Below are 23,045 nucleotides of genomic sequence, written 5' to 3'. Positions count from 1 at the left end.
CGGATTCTTTCTATATTAACCAATGATTCATGTAATCTCCAATTCGACAACGCAAAACTTGTTTTTGGGATGACAATCGGGGCAAAGGAGATTGTGATTCAGATAAACCCTGAGATACTCGTATTGCATCTTACAACGATGACATGCAGTCCAAAGTGTATTAGGTTTTGATGGATGGGATGAAGCAGGAGCAGATGCAGTACCTACCCGATTGCCACTCTTTGGAGGCTTTGCATTTGAGGTTGTATTGTTGGTGAAATTATAAAAACCATTTGCACCAGGTGGTGCAGGTGGAACTTTCTGTTGGAATCTTTTGGAATTCCTCTTTTGGTCATATGCTGCTGTCTTAGCTTTGTCAGATAACGAACTCCAGGCCTCTGAAATAAGCTTAAAAGCCCCATCTGCCCCGACAGATTTGTTCTTGTCAGGGTGAAGCATGAGAGTCAGTTTCCTGTACTGTTCATCATCAGCTAAGGGATTAACACCAAGTATCCCATACCAATCTGCCTCCCCGCTTATCTTGTTCTCTGCAGAGATATAAACATCAAGAGTTTTGGGCCTGGATACAAGTTTTGGGCCTTCAAATCAACTCTTTTCGCACCAATAATGTCCTTTGCTGTAAACTTCCTCTCACCAATTTCTTTTGCCCTTGTGGCCTCATCTTTATTGCACTCCATTTTCCTATATCTCCAGGTCACTCTTTATTTTCTTTATTATTTGTATGAAAGGTCGAAATCAACTAGAACTCAACCACCACAATCTGAGCCTACAACCCGAGGTCTTTCCATACTTCAAAAGGGGAGCCACGTCTAAATGTCCAAATCCTAGTTCAGAAAGAAAAATAAATACAATCCAAAAGAACAATGAGAACAACTAATTCAGCAAGGGGAAAAAGCAAGATAAATGCTCATACATAAAAGTTACATGTGAAGAAAACCAGAATAATATAACCCAAAAGATGAACCAAAACTTCCACCGAAGCATCCAAATCGCTGACTGAGACTACCATATTCAATCACTCTTCGCAATGGAAAAAGTGTATCGCAACAATTGTAAAAAAGAACAAAACAATATTAAAAAGAAACAAGAATTACTACTATCGGCTAAGCAAATTAAGAGGACTGGGTTGAGTTAACAAGAAAATAGAGGTAATAAATGGCATGGCAATATTAACAGTAATTCATCCCATATACAAACAACACGATAGAGAAACAAGTACACATTACGTACAATTTGAAGACCGTAATTCTCTTGAAAATTCAAACCATGGTTTTCAAAACTGGACTGGACTGGACAGTCAGACCGGAAAACCGGAAACCGGTCATTTGACCGGTTCCGTTTCACCCCCCCCCCCAACCCATTGATTTTGGTCAGCAAATCGCTGAATCGGCCAGTTAACCATTCAAACCATTTGAACGGTTTTGACCATTTTTCTTTTTTTTTTTTGTCAGAATGGATCAATCGCTCAGGTCAAACGGTAAGACTGTTCAAACCGGTAACCGAACCCTTGACTGATTCGGTCACCGGTTTGGTTTTAAAAACCATGATTCAAACATTCTCAACGTAAGCCTCATAAACCATTTTAATCTGCCAGGTACTTCTAACAAAAATAGAGAGCCAAAACGGAGAAGGCTTTAATAACAAACACCATCAGATCTAATGATTCGGTCACCGGTTTAGTTTTAAAAACCATGATTCAAACATTCTCAACGTAAGCCTCATAAACCATTTTAATCTGCCAGGTACTTCTAACAAAAATAGAGAGCCAAAATGGAGAAGGCTTTAATAACAAACACCATCAGATCTAATGGCAAGCCTGAAACAAATAAAGCAAGTTTAGAAAGAACCCTAGATCTGGAAAAAGGCAGATACTAGAAGCTAGATCTAGAGCTTCAGCGTTAAAATAAGCACTGAGAATGGTAGATCATATGTTTTTTTGGATCTAGACGACCACAGATGGCTCTAGGCGTTGGGAAGATTTTGTGGGAAGTTCATTCAATGAAAATAGGTAAAAATAGTACAGAAACGAATGAAAATCTCGAGAAGAACCCAAATATGAGCTTACCTTCATAAAAGGTCATCGGAGATGGCACCGGTGAGTACATGGTTGGATGGCGGCTGAGAAGAAGACGGCGCTCAACTTGCCTCCCTCGATAAAAGTTTCTCACTTGTTTAAGATCTATGTTCTCATCGCTTCTCACCATTTCGCCCAAAACAAACCTAGGAAAATAAGAATCTTTGAAGAACATTCTTATTTTCCCATCTCAGTCGCACAAACCAAATAGACCATTAGCGAATTTTTTGTGCATTGGGGGAGATTTTCTTTCATCAGGGCAAGCCCGTGCTCACACCATCCCAACAGCCTCTTGCACCCTTGTACCGGGAATATTTCCCCATGAAATAAAGCAATGAATGTAGAGATATTCACAATGCAAGATTGTAAAGGCTGCTCGAATGGGCGTTGCCCTAATGGAAGCCGAACTTGCATTGGAGAGTGTCAAGGTTCAAAGTAAAAAAAAAAAAATGCAAAGAATATTAGAAAGACAATTTTAAGATTGTGATATGTTTTGGATAAGTATGTATATTGGTAGAAAAGTTAAGATACCATTGATATACTTTATTATGATTTATTTAAATTTTCTAGCATAGATATGATGGCATTAAAAAAAAAGTGGTTGATACAAGAACCATCTTACCAAGTCTTTGTTGTAAATCCATAGCCCCCCAACCCCAGTGAAGGCAGAAGTGATACCAAATCTCTGCTACAACTAAGTTAGTAGGGAGCTTGCCAAGTATCAACCACTTAGTACTATTAAAATATTGAGTGAATTTGATGTATGTTAAGAGTTCTGAAAGGGCTATGATAAAAGTAATGTAATTAATTAAGTTGTGTTTGGTACCATTGCCCGTTCAACTTGTAACATTTTAGGTTGATCAATACAAATTTTTGAGAAATGGTCTTGTCACATTACTTTACATTAGATAATCACTTTCATTAAAAATATATAAAGGCATCGAGTTGAATCGAGTGTTATCATTTACAAATTTAATGTTTCCTGAAGTAACAACAATGGTACCAAATGTTATATTCTCCTAAAATTTGTGGTATGTATTCTTCTAAAATTTGCACTGGCCAACCTAAAAACCTTGCAAGTAGAAATGGCAATTAGGGGTGGCCATGAGCCGAGCTTTTCACTAATTATTCGAGCTCGACTTGGCTCAGTTTAAACCGAGCTTCTAGCCAAGCTCAAGCTTGATACATAGGCTTGTTTGCTAAACGAGCTGAGCTCGAGCCCAATGAAGCTCGGCTTGTGAGGTTCACAAGCCTAATATAATAAATAAATAATGTTTATTATATACATACATACATATACATAAAAATATATAAATATATATAAAATAAATAATTTGTATTATATATAATAATATTTTTTTATGTATAATAGTAATTAATTTTTATAATTCTTATTTTTTTGTATGTGATATAAAAACAATTTATATATATAAATAGTTTTTATAATTCTTGTTTTATTGTATGTCAAATAAAAAAATATATTTTTATATGTATAATTTTAATTTTTTAGAAAAAACTTGGCTTGTAATTGAGCTCATGCTGAGCCGAATTCGAACTTGCAAGCTTTGAACCGAACCAAACTCGAACTCAAGTCTCTAGTTCGAATCAAGCTTTTGCGCCTAAGACTATTTCAGCAAGCCGAGCTCGAATAGCCAAATATTCGGCTCGGCTCAGTTCGTATCCACCCCTAGTGGCAATGATACCAAAGACAACCTACTCCATTCAAAGTTTAAAGCATTGATATATAGCGGTCAATATGGGCCGATAAATACTGATTTTGCAATTTAATAGCACACAAAATTAGTGGAATGGCCGAAACTCCATTCCATCCGTATCCACAACATCAATTGATACACTGACCGTACCAATCTTATCAGCTAATACATACTTATACCTACAGTTGCAATCCATTTTCTCTCTCTCGTTAAATTCCCTCCATTCAAATCACGTCATTAACTCTTCTAAATTCTAATTCTCTCGCACATCATTAGCTCCTATATTTAAACCGTTATTCTCTCTCATTGACTTATAATCAAGCCATAATTTTTGCGGTATAAAATTTGCAACTAGAATGATTTAAACCCAAAATTTAGGTTGCAAGACAACAAGCCCACCACTACACCATGCTTCAGCTAGTTGTCATTATTTTATGCTCTTTAAATTTTAACCTTTAGACATTTTCTTTTCTTAAAGCATGCTTATAAAAAAACTTGAAAAAATAAAGCTAACAATTAAATTTTATATTTTGATAAATATTAATAAGAATTATAGGACTTTCCTGAATATTAGTTCTATCATTTTTCTACATTTCCCAAGTGTGTTCTGATAGTTCATGCTCGCATAAACTAAGTTTATGAATCTTATTTATAATAATCTGAGGCTCAAACTAGTGGAGTCAATGCATTCATATTTTAATTTTTTCACTATATTCATGTGTCACCAAACGAAAGCATATACAATTGCCTTTACAATTCACCATATTTACAATTGCCTTTTCAATACTCTTTGCATTTCAAATGCTTTGAACATTAAGCCGCATTTGATTGCAGTGGAAAATTCTCCATGTAAAAGTCAATTGATGAAAGTCAGTCCATCGGTTTAAAATTTGAATGGACCATTGCGAATTTTTTTATGTGAGAATTTATGTAAATGATACATCGACAAAAATGATGTATTATTTACATTAATTTATGATGAAAAAGTCAATTGAAAAAAGTGCTTTACATCGATTTTTAATGTAAACTTTACATCCCAAACAAACGTTTGAAAAAGTAGACCGGGTGTGGAGTTCTATATCGGTCCGCTTTTACACTTGAAACAAACGTATGTAAATATGAATCGATGGTGAAGTTTTACACCAATTTGCATTTACACCACAATCAAATGCAACCTTAGGCTGTGTTTGGAATTGGTATAAAAGTATACCGATGACATTTTACACTGAATCGTGATTCAATGACTTGCACTTTTGAAAAGTGTAATGTGATCAGTGTAAAATTTACATAGATTTTATCGATGTAGTATTTACATCACTAATCGAAGTAAAACTTTACATTTGATGAGGTTTTACACTAATTCACGACGTAAAACTCCACTCCATCCAAACGCAAACAAAACTAAACCGATGTAGAGTTTACATCGATGATAATTACACTCTTCCAAATACTAACAAAATCAAACCAGTACAAACTTTTACATCAGTTCTTGATTTACACCAATTTCAAACACACCCTTAGTCTCTAATGCATTAAGTGCCAAGGATAAACATATGGAATGCATCCTAACCCATACCATTGTGAACTTGCCTTACGCTGCCAGTCCCAGGCTGGGATAAAGGAGAGTTGCATTATATTTGTTGCCAGCACAAACAAAACTTTTTCTCAACTCTTAAAAGTCATAGATCCTGAATTGTCTTTTCATACATAGAACGGAATTTTGAAATAAAATTCGTACAATAAAAGCTTAGACGTTGATGATGATGATTATCCAGGGACCTCAGACTGCTCAATGCATCATGTGGACGAGATTGGATCTGATCCTCAGCATGCCTCACACTGGCCTCATAACACTTTTCAGCCGTGCATCCTAATCATCTCTCCATGAATTAAATACACAGCTGATACGTGCTGAGGTTGGTGTGAAGCATGCTCCGTGAGAAGCAGATCCGCACTCCCTGTAGACCCAACCCGAGGAAGATGATCTACCAATTGCTAGTAAGCCTAGTATATTAATAATTTAAAAAAAAAAAAAAAAAAGCCGATAAGCAAAGGGGTCCGTTTTGAGATTAATTGACTGAAACTCTGAAAGCTTTAGGGTGATGATGATGTAGGAAAAACGTGGGTTTTCTCAAACATGGGGCATGGCGATAAGCCAAACCGTCCAAATCATGTAGAAGGGAATTCGTTTGATTTCAAAATAGCCCCCATAATTGCCCAAACACTAAAAGTCTAAAACCACTACTTTATTTTAGCGGAATCTATTAGAGTCCGACCCACTAAACCACCAATTAGGGGTATTCGCCAAACATGCAGAATTTTGTTTTTTCAAAACAAAACCAATCATGTTGCACTGTTGCCATTGCTAAAAGCTCTTACCTCTTGCCCAGCAAAACCTTGTTGGTTTGTTTTTCACCCTTTTTTTTTTACATGGAACAAGGGGCAGCATAACAGATACTGAAATGAATGCATGTATCATGATATCATCGGTAAACCTTCTATACAAGGCAATATCTTATCTATGAAATCATAAAGGTAATATTGCCTGAAAAACTTTAACCAATTAGAAACCACTAAATTTGAATGAATACCCGACAAATCTGATTTTGGTTTGATTGCTGCGACCGTGGTCAAGCAGATGTGAACTGTGTTTTTTTCTTCTCTTGGCACCTTAGCAGTTAGCACAATTTTTGGAATTGGAAACCCGTCAGCTTGCAGCTAAAGTGATTGATCTGAATGACTAATTGCTTTGTCTTTTAGTGAACAAGATTTTGAAGAGTTTAGTTTAAGAGCTCTTTGATGGCTGAAATTGAAATTGGGTTGCTAACACCCCAATATTTAATGTTTAATTATTTTATCAACTAAAAGACAACGCAATAAGTCATTAAGTTTATCACTTAAGCCCTTATCAAACGGGCCTGAAATCTTAAACCTTTTGGAAAAGTTTAGGACTTCAGGTTAGATGGCCACCACAGAAATCAACAACCGACTTTTGAGGGGTTATGCTGTATGCTGAGCGCAAAACCAATGCCAGTACAACAAAGCGTCTTTAAGGCGGGTTACAGAACTTTGTTTGTTACCACCACCTTGAAGGACAGTGTTGTTTTGATGAATTTTAATCTTCATACTACAAACTAGAACAGCCAAGCATGATAAGCATTAAGCAGATTCTACCTTTCTGGTTATTTGAATCTCCAACTAACATACTCTGACTTCAGGCAGAAAGTAGCTGTCAAGAAGATGCTAGCTGAAGGAAAGATTGGTTCCACCATGATATATCTTGATCTCCTGCACTAATTGAATCATATAGATAGCCAAATACAACAGTTTACATCTGTGGTGGTCAACACACTTATCCTATCTAGATATCCTTCCATGCTATTGATGCTTGCCAACATAATCTATAGATATCACAGCAACCTCTTTTTATCCAATGCACACATTCAAAGCTTAGCAATTAAGTTCTTTATGCAGTGAGATTGTATTTTTTATGATGCTGCAAATTTAAGAGTCTCTCATACATAACATATAAGTCCTCAATTTGGAAACCCATCTCCAGAATCCTCTTGAACAAAGGTTTAGCCTGGTTAGGTCAGATGATTCCAGATCAATGGTTAGCCGCAGCAATGACCGACTTTGCTTTGCTCTAGCCAAATGCCATATGCAGCCAATGAACCACCGCAAATGCAGAGCATACATTCATAGTTTAGTTATTTCTATTTCTCACATCTACCACAGATGATCACAAATTAACAACCTTTGATGGACTGAAAATCTCATCATCACCATCTAAGCCTTGTCCCAACTATATGAGGTCAGCTACATCAATCCTGTTTTGCCACTGAGTACTATTTAGTGTTATTTCCTAAACTATGGGCCCTTAGATCATTTGTCACTACAACCCATGTCCTTTTTGGTCTGCCCCTAGTTCTTCTAACCTTTAACAGATCAGTTCTCGCTGGTTCTTTAGAATGGTCTAAAATTCTGCATTCCTAAAACATTAGATGCTCAAAACAAACAAAGGTAGCAGACATCAGCTAATGTGTGTGGCATATACACTTTATTGGTAAATTGTTTAATTGCCCATATCATCTCATGGCAACCATTCAGTGCACTTCAGGCAAGCCTTCAACTAGTAAATGGCCCTAAACATGGATACTAATCTTTCAAGTTTCCACCTTCATGAAAGAAAGTAACAGGTATTATGTTACAGTTAATTGCAAAATCTTCATTTTCTTTCCCATTAAAAACAGGAGAAATGCCACTAAGTTTAGGAAAAGATGCCAACTCAAACCAGATTCAGACTCTGGACACAACTTGTTTCCCTGATACATAGTTGAAAGGGAGACATTGAACACAAATTATTTCCCCAATAACTAGTTAAAGGGAATAACACTTCATGACTGCATATAAAACATGCTCCAAACACTGTAAGCAACTATTGTACAATAAAATTTCTCTCTCACTTTCATTAATCAGAGGCCAAATACAGAGAAATCTTAGGAGTCCTTACCTCCATGTATATTGGAGCAGACAGCAGTTTTCTTCAGGGAAACAGGATGTTAACCCAAGGAATCTATGGCAAGAATTATAAACATTATATGGAATCTTTTACCAGAATCCAATTGTTTAAATCTCTCCACCAATCCACGTTCCACATGATCACCATGTACTGTAAGTTCAGTTTACTGCAAGTAGTAAGACTATGAGAGATCCAGCAGAAATACAGAAAAATGCCTGTTTACAAACTTAGAGGTCATGGAAATTATACTATTACGAATCACCAAATAATTGAGTTTTTTCAAACAATGCAAACATCATATGAGATGTGTTTCGTGAGATTATGTATTATGACAGCATTTACTTTTTGAGAGAGTAGTAGTAAATATGATAATTTATGTAAATAACTGAATAAATAGATAAGACAATATTATGATATTAGGCAAATTTCAGTCACACCATACTATTCACATGGAAATTCCAACATGTGTGAATCTGATTTTTTTTATCATATTTTGATTAAAGTCCATGATTAAAAAGATCTACCACACAGTCATGTTTCATTAAGAAAAGTGAAAATACAATTAATTCTTTTGATTGACTTGAACAGCATACTGTCATAATAAAAGGCTCAGGTGATGAAAGCAACAAAGTACCTTTTCTTGATCAGCAGTGACAAAATTAAATCTAGCAAAGTGAAAGAAAGTCAGAACTGATATTTGTCTTTTGTTTACAAGATTGACGTAAAAACCTACATTGATACAACAACTAATTTTCTTTTCTGAACAGAGCAAATAGTTTCAAGGCATCTCCACTTTGTCTTGTGCTTCTCTGGAAAGTCAAACAAGAAGCATACTAGTTTGGGTAGGCTACCCACAGCACACAACATGGTCCACACCACAAAAATTACTGCCATTTAACTCCGAAAACATTTTAGTTCCCATAAACTGATCTCAATCTTGGCTTCATTTTGACTATCCATAGGAATTGATCTGATGGAAGTTTAAGATCATTACTGTTTTTAAATTGTTTGACTTCCTACATAACCATCAAATTCTGGTCAGTTCCGGTATCTAACCCCAGCTCTTAAAGAAAAGAAAAGAAAAATTATCACATCTATGGAATTTGATTCCAGGTGAAATCATGAAACATCACAAAAGTTCAAACACCATAAAAACAATGCTGCATATTTCCTTGTCTCATTAGATATTAGGAATGAAATGCAAAATAACAAGAAGGGAATGAACATCCTCATTTCTATGAACGAGAAGTTTCTATTACCTATTTGGAGAGAACACTCATGAGATCATTTGAAGAATATTGTTGAAATACAGGGGCACCCACTTTAGCATTCTCCATATAGTCTAAATCGGCCTCTTGCTTCACTATGTCACCATTACTATCACCAAATGTCTTCACTTGGTTCATGTTGCACATTGGTGGTTCAAGATCATCTACTGCAAACCGGCTAGGAATGGAAGTTCCTTTACCAACAAATCCAAGATTCCTGCCAGGTCCTTGATCTGGTAATGCAGCAGGCCTTGTAACATAAGAACCTTGAATCTCACAAGAATTTGAAACAAGCTCGGGCAATCGATTGGCAACACTAAAATTTATTGCTGAATTCTGAACATGCCAACTACTATTGTCAGGCTGGATTGAGCAAGATGAGACTGTTGGGGAAATGGAACTTGGAACAGCATACCCATTAAGCACACCAATGTTTTTCAAGTCCCCATCTGGGACCTGTCCGATACTCGAGGAGCCATTATTTGTTTGCCCCGAATGCAGGCTGTAATCAATGACAGTACCAGTACTGAAGCTGGAATTTCGATTGAGGGAAACAGTAGTATTTCCTGCTGGAAAATTGGTTGACGATTGAGATGGTACAACAACACAGGAAGGCTGCACATTAATCGTGTGGCTAGTTTCTGGTAGAATACACTGTTGTTGTTTCTGATGTTGTTGTTGTTGCTGTTGCTGTTGCTGTTGTTGTAACATTTGCATTAACATGCTACTGTTATGGGTATTCAAGCCCCCAAGATTTCTTGCTGGGCCCACTGTTCCTGCAAGGCTATTAGCTGGCCATGTTCCTAGGCCTGAAGGAATATCCTCAATAGATATGTTGGACTGAGGAAATGGTTTAGATATGTTAGATGGACATTTTATTAAAGGTTGACCAAATGATACACCACGCTCAACAGGAAGGCACTTGGATCCATGCAGTGATGCTTGTAGAAGAACTGGTTGGTCAATTGCTGGCAACACCAGGTTACTTGTCGGTCGACCTAAAAGTTCAGCATGCAAAGCAGCTAATGTTTGTGGAGGAATTTGGCCAGAAGCAGCCAATGCTTGAATATCAAGCCTACCTAGTGAACCCATTTTTGCATTGGATTCTACAGGCCCACAAAATGAACTAGGAATCCTACCCTGTTGTTGAGCTACTCCACTTAGTCTCTTCAAATATAGTCTAAATTTCTGCAGATTAAAAGAACAGCTTTAAGGTATTTTTATCATCAAAATATTAATGGATATTTGTAGATGATAAAGAAAAGAGAAATATTTCCCTTCAATACTCTCCATGTAGAAGGGGCAATGGGACCATAGTCCCATGACTAAATATTTTGATACAGAGAAACAATACTATGAGGGTTATAAGAATTTGGCAGATTGAATAAATACTTCTTGCACAGCTAGATCTCCTATCATATTTTACTTGGGACTCATTTATATCTAATACTTATGAAGACTTAGCAACAAGTAGTATCTTGTAAGAGGAACTGCAATTGGTAAATAAATATTAGAGGATCCACAATTGTGAAAGTAAAAAGTAAATAAACAACTTCCCAATCATTTTGTTTCTTCGATACCCTACCTACATAAAGTTTAATACCAAACCACCTCTATTCACCACCAAATAAGTTAGAAAATCAATGAATACCTTTATTCCTATCCCAGTTCCAGTTTCTAGTCTCATGCATGGAGGCAATAATTCTCCTCTCTATAAAATGTACCTCCTAAGTGAATAATCATCATACTGGTAGGGCGGTTGGGCCTTCCTTATCTCCTACTGAACACCCCACCCAAGGGCAGCAAAAAATTAATCCTAACCGACAAGGTGAAACTCTTCTTACCTGGGCCAATACATAAAATCTTCCTCCCCATGTTTAACAACTGAAATAATATAACTTAACAGTTACCAATCAAAAAACATAAAAGAATCAAACATTAAAAGTAGGGCTTAAACAACATCACATGGCCTATGAAAAATAACTAGGGGATGAAATGTTATTCTGTTAATACAAGAGGCAGATACAGAAAGATTATGTGAAAATTAAATCAAAAAATAAAATAAACAAACCAATGAAGGGATAGAGAACTTAATATGTTGAATGTGACAGAGAGAGAGAGAGAGAGAGAGAGAACATCAAATGTCTGAGTGTGTTAAGTACAAAGAAAAGGAAATGAAAGGGGAAGAGATTTTGCTCTGGATACAGATAGAAAGATGTCGTGTCGTGATTATGAAGGATTATAGATAAACAACAGATGAAAGAGAAAAGACCCTTGATCTTCTATAAAGAGAATCAACGTTTTGTTTTGATCAAGGAAATTAGAAGAAGATCTAGTGAAAAATACATGATGAGGTACTAGTTCAAACCCTACAGTCCTACTACAGTGAACATAATACTTTCTCAACACTGTTGTAGCTTCCCTCCCCTAAACCCATTTCATGGCTCTATAAAATGACTATTGGTCCTTCTGATGTCATTTTACACCCTTTTACCTTATTTATAAACTATGATACAGTTTAGAAATACTAAAACCTAAAATTTCTACAGCTTCCATACAAGAATACCAAGGTAAAGGCAACCCCACAAAAAACACCTTATTTGCTAGGCATCATTTAGGGGCTCCACATGGGCATTGCCTTGAAAACCAAGATTAAATAAATACCTGAGGACTTAATAGTTAGGATAAGGCTTGTATGACTCCAGTTCATGAATCCAAATGCAAGTGTGTAAGATTATATATGGATCACATTATGGGACTACAAATATGACTCCTTAAGTCTCAATATGAATACAAGCATTTTTTTGTAGCACCCTGTTTATCATTTCAAAACAGTCCCTTTCTCCCTCAAGTATATAAAATTCAATATAAAGAGTTGTGAAATTGAACAAAAAAAAGGAGTTATGAAGTACGGCATGTCCATTTCAAAGGACATTGTATCATTGTAGTATTTCTGCTTTTATTTTATAAACTTGGTTCAGAACTCCATATTCTTTGGGTCATGGTTCCTTTTGCTCCATGTTGGGGGTAATGGGAGGAAAGAAATGTGATATTTTTGAAGAATCTATCTGCTCTAACAAGATCTCCACTGATTGATTAACTTGTCAGAGAAAAAGGGAAAGAAAGAAAATTTTTTTATCAACACATGCAACAAGAAAAATCCATAAGTAGGTTAAGACCAAACCTGCAAATGGCTAGCAACATTTTCTCTGGTTAGACCCGGAACATTCATTAGTTCAAGTATTCTCTTTGGAACAGCCTCTGCAATGAAAGCAGGAAAATTGCATCACTAACAATCAAGAAAAAAAAAAAGAAATTTAAATCTACCATCTTCAAGAAATGGTTACAATCAGAAGCGAAAATAAATTAGATCAAGAGAGGTAGTATTTCGTCAACAACGTGAACCTTTCATTTTGTGGGGCATTACAGTGGCAGTGTGCCTTTGGGTTATATTTCTCTCTATAATGCAATAAAATTTGTATCAATTGTTGTGCAATAAAATTTTGACTTTTGTTGTTGATAACAAAATTTACTTCTTAAAGGAGGAAAATACATGTGAATGAAAACAAAATGCAAGGAGATAGCAACCATACTGTCAATTCCAAGCTGGTTGACAGCACTAACAAACTGTTGATGGAGCTCCACTGACCACACTACACGTGGTTTTTTTGATGTTGATGGATCTTCATTTTCCATTTCTCCATCATCTTCATCTTCTTTAGTATCCTTCCTTTTTTTCTGAGATTTTGAATTACCATCTGTTCCTTCATTTACAGAGGAAGTATATTCAGCATCATCTGATCCCCGTTTATGGCGATCATTATCTTCCATGCTACCTGATTGTTCATGTTCTTTATTTTCGTTCCACCTTTTCCGAACAACATGCTGCCAAATATTCTTTAGCTCTTCTACACGTACAGGCTTAATCAAATAATCACAAGCGCCATGTTTGATCCCCCTCATCACTGCACTTGTTCTTCCATCAGCAGACATCACTAAAGAAGAGAATATGAAGTTAGCTCAGGAAACAGGAAACCAATAAATCAAAGGTCTATCTGGATAAACCTTCAGAAGCATTGATCCAAAGAAAAAAAAAAAAAAAAAACTTCAGAAGCAATCTCAGTTTTGACTCTGAGAACCAAAAAGAAATCATAAAGCATGTTTGCTAATACATACAAATATCTTACTTTTTGGGTTTTCGGAAGTAGTAAAGTGACCTAAGAAAGGAAGAGACAAAGAAAGCCTACAAACAGAACAAGTATCTACTTTTGGAAGTATGAAGAGAAAAGATACTTTTAGCTTTAAAGCAAAAGCTTATCAAAATGCACCTACTAAAGCATTAAGGAGAAACCAAAGATTACTCACTGATAACAGGCAGATCCATTTCCAGCCCAACATGTTCAAGAAGCTTATATCCATCCATATCAGGCATATGAACATCACTTATTACCACATCAAAACAACCCTTTTTTTCCCGGAGAAGATTTAAAGCAACTGTAGCCTGGCAGCATGTTGTAACTGAAAAAGTAAAAATTGTGTAAGTTGTTATTTTCTAGTTGTAGAATTTTCAGAACATCAATAAGATAAAGAAATATAGCAATGGATACTTTCAATACAAAGTCAAAAAAAAAGAAGGTAAAAGGAGGGATAAGGGAAACACCCAAAATATTAGTGCAGTGAACTAAAACAAGCTTGAAAAAAGTAACACTTACAGAAAAATTTTAAATATAAAGAACAAATATTTGCAAAATTGCTTAATATCGAACTAGAAGAAAACACAGGGTCAGGCAGCCTGAGGGCAACCAAGTGCCTTTCACCATCATCCACACTTGAGCTGTATTATTATTTTTTTTTCCTTTGTTGGAGATAAAGTAAATCACTAAGTAGCAAGAGAAGTATGAGAGCACGTGTCCACCAGCCACACTTGAGCCATATTGCCAGCCCATGAGGGCTTTGTAACATATAAAGAGCCTACAATATACAGGGTTTAGTCCTGCTCCTAGTTTGTAAGACCCAATGAACTTAATAGGTTCATACAAGAGGTTAATGAATAGGAATAGTGCAGCATACGTATATGATATTTTACTAATGGAGGATCCTCATGAATTGGTTTAAAAGAATATATGAGTAGGGAAATAAATATATTGTAAATCTCAAAAGAAATTATTGCGTATCCTCTACATAAACACATTTAATGAATGAATAAATGAACGAAAACTTATAAAAAAAGAATGAATAAATGAATGAATGAAAGAGTTTTCTCTACTAATATTTATGGTGTTTTTCTCCTTTTGAAAAGGTAAGGAAAATTTATTGATAAATGAAAGAAGATACAACAGGAGTCAACCCAAAAAGGACTGGCCAGCACTCAACAAGACACCAGAACAACTGTGTTCTCAGATACTGAAATACATTCAAATGATTGAAAGCTGGAGTAACAGCAATCAAGGAAGCTAATTTGCTGATTGCACTCTGCACAATCTCTTCTGGATTCTTCTTTTTGTTGCAGAAAACTCTGCTATTTCTCTCAGTCCAAATGGACCAAAGAACAGCTGCAGGGATTGCCTTCCAAACCACTTTTCCTCTTTCCTTCAAACCACTGACTTTCCAACAGCATAACAGGTCTTTGACAGAGTTCGGCATGACCTAGTTGATCCCCACAACATTGATGAAGTGAGCCCACACCTGGGCTGCAACAGGACAATGCAGGCACAGATGATCAGAAGATTCTGGGTGCAGTCCACACAGACCACAGGACACATCTGGGAGTTGAATTGAATTCCTCTCCTCTCCAGGTTAACTTTGGACAGACATTTGTTGAGGGCCACAGTCCATACTAGGAAGTTAACTTTAGAAGGACTGAAAGAATTCCAAATCTGCATATTTGGAAAATTCACAACACCTGAACTGCTTAGCTTAAGAGCCAGTGATTTGACTGAGAAGCATCCATCCTTACTCCACTTCCAAATCCACTCATCTTCCAAATTGATGTCAACGCTCTGACTTTGAAGAGTTGCCAGAAGATCCACAACCTCTTCCAACTCCCAATCAAACAGATTCTTTCTGAACTGGGGAATCCAAGTCACCACATTATCTAAGGTGGAATAACAATCAGCAATCAGGGCATCTTGATTTGCAGCACATTGATATAAGAGAGAAAGTATCAGCCAGAGGGTTCTCCATGCACCAGGGGTCTTTCAAGAAACAGATTCTATCACCTCTTCCAACTTTAAGGCTTAGACCTTCCACAAACGAGGGGAAAATTTCCATTACACCTTTCCAAATGGAGCAGCCCCAGTTTGGGAAAGGATCCAGAGAACCCCAACTGCCCCTAGTCACCCCAAATTTAGCTGCAATAAGATTCCTCCACCAAGCACTTCTTTCTTGAGCAAAATCCCCACAACCATTTACTAAGGAGAGCCAAGTTGAAGACCTTAATTTTCCTTAACCCCAAACCACCTTCCTCCATAAGGAGACAGATTTGATCCCACCTAACAAGACGAATTTTTTTCTTCCTCCCAGCCCTTCCAAAGAAATTTCTTCTGCAAAGTTTCCAGCTTCTTGGCCACCTTAGTTGGGATTGGAAAGAGGGACAAGAAATATGTGGGAAGATTGGCAAGTGTGCTTTTCAAAAGAGTAACTCTCCCCCCAAATGAAAGGTATTTAAACTTCCAAGATGAAAGCTTATTCTCCATTCTTTCTATAACTGGATCCCAAAGGTATTTATGGTGTTGACTCCAAACTTAAGAAGGTGTCAACTCCTAGAGAAACCCAGTGGCACTGACTCCATTAGGACCTACCATTCATTCATAGTAGGTAATTTATTTCATAGTTGAATATTAATTTACTAACTCTCCGAATCTCCGTTATTATCTTTCTTTGTTGTTCAATCATTTTTTGATATTTTCTGAAGGGCTACACAACAGGGGGTAGCCCATCGCCCAATCCAGGTGCAGGTGGGATTACAAACAGAGGCCAAAATCTCCCTTTTTTTGGGTTTTTTCTCATGGTTTGTATTGCCCAGAGCAACCAGTCGTATGCCATCTCTTGAATCAGAACTACTCTACAAATGCAATGCCTTGAATCAAGGTGCTATGCATATGAGATGAGAATTATAGCAATGTAGGATTTCTATAATTGTTGGTGCATCTATGCAGCAGCAGCAATGATGGTGGCATGACCCGTCCATTGTTACCTGACTTACCCCATCTGCTTACCTTCTTCCAAGCCCTCAAAGAGAAAGGATTTACTAACTTTGCCATTGATTTCCTTTTGAGTGAATTTTTTTCCGTATCCAAAACAACCGTTGCTCTCATTGAGCATGCGAAGCCTTTGATCAAGAACCAAGATGAAATGATCAAGGCTGGCCACTGCTCTAAACCCTACAAGGGTATTGATGTTGCAGGAATTTGCCGATCTCCCTATTGGACAGCTCAAACGGACGGGCTGATAAGGTCAATCCACTGAACTGCAAAAAGACACAGGATCAGAGTACCCGGGGTGCTAAACCCAGGCTAGGAACTCTAATGCTTAAGTTAGCGATGAGGGTGTTGAGAGTAAAGAGCTTGACAGAACAAAGAGTAAGTTGCACAGATTGCCTGTACCTTCTAAAGCAATAGTGAGGTCCTTTTATAGGTGTCGGGGTCTGTGTTCTGTTTTCGAAATATCTGAAAACGACCGGCCTTATCGGTTCGTTATCTTCCACGTTGGTAGTGATCGACATTCGAACTCTCCAAATCGTGCCGGAACTAGGGACATGCATATCAGGTAGGCGTCATGCCGCCACCTGACTCGGCACCGATAACCGTGCAATTCCGAATAAGGACGTCCTGCCACATAGGTCAGAGGATCGGTACCCCAAAAGTCTATTTATTACTCAAGTCTGCCCAGGTTGGAGGGATCATGCCAACCTCCAAGGTCATTGGCTTATCCCCCCCGAAGTGATATGCACCACCCTGTCGAGGAGCGACCTGCTAGCCTTTCTCAAGTCGGGATGTAAGCTAGGTTGGTCGGTTTGGGTCGTCTCGGCTTCACCCGACCGGTCTCATGTGGTGCCGAGGTGTCGTCAAATGGTTCAGGCTCACCACATGTCTCCTTGTGATTGGTCAGCCAAGCTACCCCTCATCAAGTATTACCAAATATTTCAAAAAAACAATCAACGATGAAGGGGTTGCTTCATTGTGGAAGGGGAGAACTGCCAATGTCATCCTTGAGCTTGTGAAGCTTTTGATCCAAAACTAGGATGAGTTAATCAAGGATGGCCAACTTTCTCAACCCCACAAGGGTATTACACATTGTTTCAAAAGAACAATCATAGATGAAGTGGTCATGTCGTTGTGGAAGGGGAGAACTACTAATATCACCCTTTACTTTCCCATCCAGGCTTGAACTTTGCATTTAAAGATTACTCCAAAGGTTGTTCTTGTGTTGGAATCATTGTTGACCATGGTCTCTCTACTTTGCACTCGTTCTTTGAAACCGGTGGTTCTGAACTACATATAACTATGCAAAATGTGCCAGGACTTTACAATCCCCGGTAGCCTCTCTACCAGCCCACTTACACCCTTTATCCATACATTATGGTCAATTGGATCGCCATTAGTTTACCCCAATATAAGACCATGTACAAGGCGATTTCAGTCGGTCTCCGAAAGTCCAAGGATTTGGTTGGAAAGAAAGTCAGTGGTCCATCCAATCGGAGGAGACCAATGTTTTAAAATGTGGAGGCATGACGCGAGGCATTCCACTACTCGGTTGCATGAGGCGTAGTTCAAAACGTAAGAGGCATTAACCTCCTTAAGAGGAGTGGCATGAGGAAAAAGGAGGAAGGGGAGCAGAGGAGCAAGGAGGATCCCATCTTTCTTTCTTTTTTTAATAAAGATCTTTTGCATTAAGAAGAATGAAGATGCATAACACCAGCTGAAAGGAGGTCTTGTCAGGCATTTATCATTGTGCACTCGGGAATTAGCCCCTATTTTGAAAACAAAATTGGAATAAAATGAAGGTTTCAAAATCTACTCGGAATAATGTCGGGAATCCAGGAAAATCATGCATTTGAGGGGTGTTTAGGGATTATAACAAAAAGATTTTAGCATTGCTTTCGGGGTATAGAGCTCAAAGAAACACACCAAAGGCAGAACTATTGGCATTGCACCAAGGTTTAAAGCTGGAAAAGCCCCTAAGTTTCAAAGATATCCTGGCAAGGTGATTCACATGTAATTGTAGGCTATCTGCTAAAAAACAACCACAGTCCATAACAGTTCAGACACATCTTAGTAAGGAAGCTGGTGTATAAACTAGGAGCACACTTTTAATGGTCACCAAGAGAGGCAAACTGTTTGGCTGATGCTTTGGTCAAACAAAGGATTAATAGTACACTACTGTATTGGGGATGGCCAAGGGGAATTTGTTATTTAGTTTGTATGTATAAAACTATAAATAAAAAGAAAGGGTGTAATGGGGAAGGTAGATATGGCTACCTAGGGACTTTTGAGATGCTTGGCTCTTATTCCTGTAAACACCACACACTCTTTGTAACAATTTATAAAGGTGCCCTTTACCTATCCCCCCCCCCCCAAAAAAAAAAAAGATTTGCTACAAGTGTGCCCTGCTTGCAACAGCTATAAAGTGCCCTCCCTTCAATTGTTATGTTTACCATGGATTAGAGAAATAGACTCACCATTTAATAGGTTCATCTCAGGGAAAACCTACACCGAAAGTCAGCAATTGGATTATATGCACTCAAGCTCTAATAGAATATCACTCACCATCAAAATGAATTGTCAAATAACTATACAGTTGATGCCACATAATAACATTGGCCAATCCCATAGAAGGATCTGATTTAATGTTGGTCCCAATCCCTTGTATGTAGAAATTTTGAAATCTAAAGAGAAAACATGATAATCCTATGATGAAGACAACCTCATTATAACAATTCCATAACAATATAAAACCATTCTAAAATCTCAAACAACTGAAGGACTTAAAAAACCAACTAGAAATTAATCTAAACAAATTATAATTGAATTAAGGAAACTAAAATATCAAAAAAGAATAATGATTTCTGTCAAGGACCACTAAAATGATCATATTTTAGCCATAAGCCTATCCAATAGCAATCATATCTAACTTGCTTAATTTTCATTTGATAAGTTGATATAGCATCAAATAAACTCGCTATTCCTTAATGCTGAAAAATCAAGATGTTTCAATAACTGATACCAGAAATGAAATAAAAGACCTAAGACTATCCTTAACTCAGTTTCGTTAAAACTGACCCACGATTCAGATGTAAGATGTTAGTATCACACATCATGCTTTCTTCTAGCCAATGTAATTTCCTATGTTATTCACATGTAAACTCGTAAACATGGAACCCATCATAAGAATCAAGGAAATCTGATTGTCCTTGGGAAGCAATCAAGAATCATGATAAAATGAAATGCATTAAAGAATGATTAAGGAGAACTTTTTTCCGTTTCCCAAAAGATGGATTCTATACTTTTCTTTTGAAATTTATACAATATCTTTCTTACTTATCCAACAAAAAAAAAAAAAAACTTTTGTTCTAAGGTGAAAGCTAAAATGACACAACTTCCAAATGCAAGGAATTTGCCTCCATAAAGACATCAACCCAGTTGACGGGCCAGATATGCATTTCTTTTATTTATCAAGCCTGTTGTGCTATTCTTTTTATGTTTTATTTGTGGCATGTTAGTGTATTTGTTATTGGGCTCATGGGCCACTATTTTTATTGTTTTTAATTCCTGCCACCTCATTAAGGGTAGAGTTGTAATTTCTGAGCTTTCTATTCTCAATATAAAAATAGTGGGGACTTATTAGAACCCCAAAATTTTGGTTGCTCTTCTTCTTCTCCTCTTGGTTTCAGCTTTTTTTCTCCATTATCCTTCATCTTTATTACAGATTTTTTGAACTTCATTTGTGCTGAATCAACCAAATAACTTAACTGGGATTACAAATACCAACTACCAAGTATTCAACGCAGTAAAGGGGTCATGAGAAATCTTCCATGTTAGTTCCACTGTCCACTACTCCCCACTGAAAACAAAACAAAGCAAAATAAAAGAAATCCCCTAAAGTTATAGCCCAACAAGTGAACAAGTTGAAGTGCAGAAATTCCAACTGCCACCCCAGGGGCCAAATTGACCAATCGAATTAACACCCCAAATAGTCAAGTGGCTCTGACTTAAATCAATGAAACCTCCATGAGAAGCAAACTGAGGGCACAGAAGTTAATATCACCTAACCATATTGAATGCTTATAAGAATTTCCATACAACCAGTTGGAAGTGCAGCTAATGGGTATGATTTCAACTCTATTCAGTAAGCATCCTCAAGGAACTACAGAAAAACCTGGAGTTCAGATCTGTTGACCATTTCACCCAGCCGCACATTGGGAACATCTCTTGTACTTTATATCATCGGTATTCCCGATGTGCAGCTGGATGGATGTGGCCAGCAATGTGTTGTGATCAGCAAATCTAGACTAAAAAACCTGTCATGGGATTCTCTTCAGTTGTTGGGCCACCTTCTATGGCTCAGAAACTTCAGAAAGAGGCATAACAAAGAAAAAACATATTGTACAACGAGACTGCAGAATTACTGTAGGCCCAGGAGAAATCACAGGATGCATTGCCTACATGAATGTTGTACTTAAAACCAAACCAACTGCATAGTTGTACTTGAAACCCTCACTTAGGTGACAAAAATGACAAGATGGGTAACTTATCATAATATCATTCATATTTCTATACATTACTAATATGTTAAAAGCCTAGTAAATTCTATTATATACTAATATACTATATATATCGTGTATATGTTGTTTTAAAGTTCTACCGTTCAAATTTAAAAGATCTAAAGAGTTTTAAGAAGAAAAAAGGAAACAGAGAACAAAAGTATAAGAGGTCCCTCCCTCCCTCATATAAAATTATAGCCTTCTTTAGTTGCTTTTTTTATATGATTTTTTTTTATGAGTCTTGTTTGATATGAAATTGCTCTATTAAATGTTTATTATATAAGTATTGTTTTTTAATGTATTGAAATTAATGTATTTGTAATAATATTGTCCTAGATACAATGATTTGCCATGTTTTGAGAGGACTTATAATGTCATTAAATCTTAACAAAGATAATTGCCGCAAGGTGACAACTGGTTAGTTGGTAAGGTCTCCAGAATTGCTATTTTTTCGGGTTAATATTCATGCTGAATGGTAGACAAAACTAGGGAATTAAGTAAATTTTAGTTTTTTTTTTCATTTTATGAAATTCTTCGTGCCTAGGAGTCGACTAGGCGCCCCACTGTCGCTCAGAATTGCCACGCCTTGACAAATATGCTCAACTGTCAAATCCCCTAACATCCAGCATGAGACGTAGAAGGAAACCCGTGCACAGTTTTCTGATTAACTTGCACCAACTGAAAAGTGAAAACCAGGCAAACAGCAGATAAGCAACTACGAAGAGCAACTCACAACCTATACTTAAGTAACTACCATCTGAAGTTCTTAGTTTTTTTCCATAATTGGAATTCAAACGCTACCAATCCTCAGCTCTTCAGTTCTAAAACTTAAATTTCAACATTTATTGTCCAAATAACTAAGAACAAGCAAAGAAATAAATAAACAAATAATTGATTTTAATCACGAACTCCACTAACTGACAGAAATATAGATATAGATAAAGAGACACAAGATGAACTCACCATGGTACAAGCATTTTCGAAGCATCTGCTCCAAAATCTTCAAGCAAGTCGTATCATCATCAACTACAAGAACTCTCAGCCCGGCCGGAAACTGATCCGACACAACAGCATCAGTCTTGAACGACCCATAACTGCCCCCGTTCGTGCTTCCACTCGAGACAGACAATTTCTGTACAGTAGCCATGACCAAACTCCACAAAACCAAGCAACTCCTCCCAACCCACAAAAACCTCCCACTTCTTCACCCCACCAAGCTCAAACCCACCAGATCCTCGGCCACGGTGGATCTTTCCTTCGAACTCGATACCCAAACCGCGGGATCAGCATAATCTCCATTTCCAAACAGATTATCAACACCCCACCTCAAAAGATTCGCTCAAAAACACTCCTCTAATCTAATCAGGCTCTTCTCTGGTCCAACTCCACCAGATCTGCAACAAAACCACTGTTCCACTTCCACCTGTTTCAAATGGATTTCCGCTTATTTTCAGACCCTCGATCCGGAAATGGCGAACGAGATAAGAAGAGAAGAAGAAAATAATAAAAAAAAACTTTAATTAATTAAGAAATAAGCAGAAAAAGAAGAGAGAAAGAAGATAGGTCAAGAAGAGAAAGCGCCATTAACACTGCACATATTTATATAATATTTTTCTAATTATTATAATGCAGAGAGGTGTGAGCTTCAGTGGCCCACAGTGCTTTCTCCTTTCGCGTGCGTTCTTCCACAAATGGAGCCGCGGCC

At 37.2% G+C, this 23,045-nt stretch overlaps 2 protein-coding genes across 7 annotated transcripts; both read right to left on the bottom strand.

Annotated features, from left to right (window-relative positions):
* Positions 1-27: 27 nt before the first annotated feature.
* On the bottom strand, positions 28-677 carry LOC148863976 (uncharacterized). The gene is made up of 2 exons (XM_088976294.1): positions 602-677; positions 28-527 (listed from the first exon to the last, which is right to left on the bottom strand). Exons 1-2 carry the CDS (start codon positions 675-677, stop codon positions 28-30), a joined length of 576 nt encoding a protein of 191 aa, XP_088832420.1.
* Positions 678-8,006: 7,329 nt separating this feature from the next.
* LOC148863975 (two-component response regulator ORR21-like) lies at positions 8,007-23,045 on the bottom strand. 6 transcript variants are annotated; one of them, XM_088980144.1, is made up of 8 exons: positions 22,304-22,443; positions 21,881-22,018; positions 13,945-14,097; positions 13,173-13,574; positions 12,985-13,038; positions 12,764-12,840; positions 9,571-10,767; positions 8,007-8,477 (listed from the first exon to the last, which is right to left on the bottom strand). In XM_088980144.1, exons 2-7 carry the CDS (start codon positions 21,960-21,962, stop codon positions 9,571-9,573), a joined length of 1,965 nt encoding a protein of 654 aa, XP_088836270.1. In that variant the 5' UTR covers positions 21,963-22,018; positions 22,304-22,443; the 3' UTR covers positions 8,007-8,477. The 6 variants fall into 6 exon arrangements, with proteins under 6 accessions (XP_088836270.1, XP_088836266.1, XP_088836267.1 ...); XM_088980140.1 differs by lacking the exon at positions 21,881-22,018 and having other exon boundaries at positions 22,304-22,974; XM_088980141.1 differs by lacking the exon at positions 21,881-22,018 and having other exon boundaries at positions 8,007-8,461; positions 22,304-22,974.

The sequence above is a fragment of the Nelumbo lutea genome, chromosome 3, assembly GCF_056320005.1.
Source record: "Nelumbo lutea isolate HS-2025 chromosome 3, American lotus-T2T, whole genome shotgun sequence".
NCBI lineage: Eukaryota > Viridiplantae > Streptophyta > Magnoliopsida > Proteales > Nelumbonaceae > Nelumbo > Nelumbo lutea.
The sequence above is the reverse complement of the archived record's forward strand: the minus strand, read 5'-3'. Positions and strand labels throughout refer to the sequence as shown.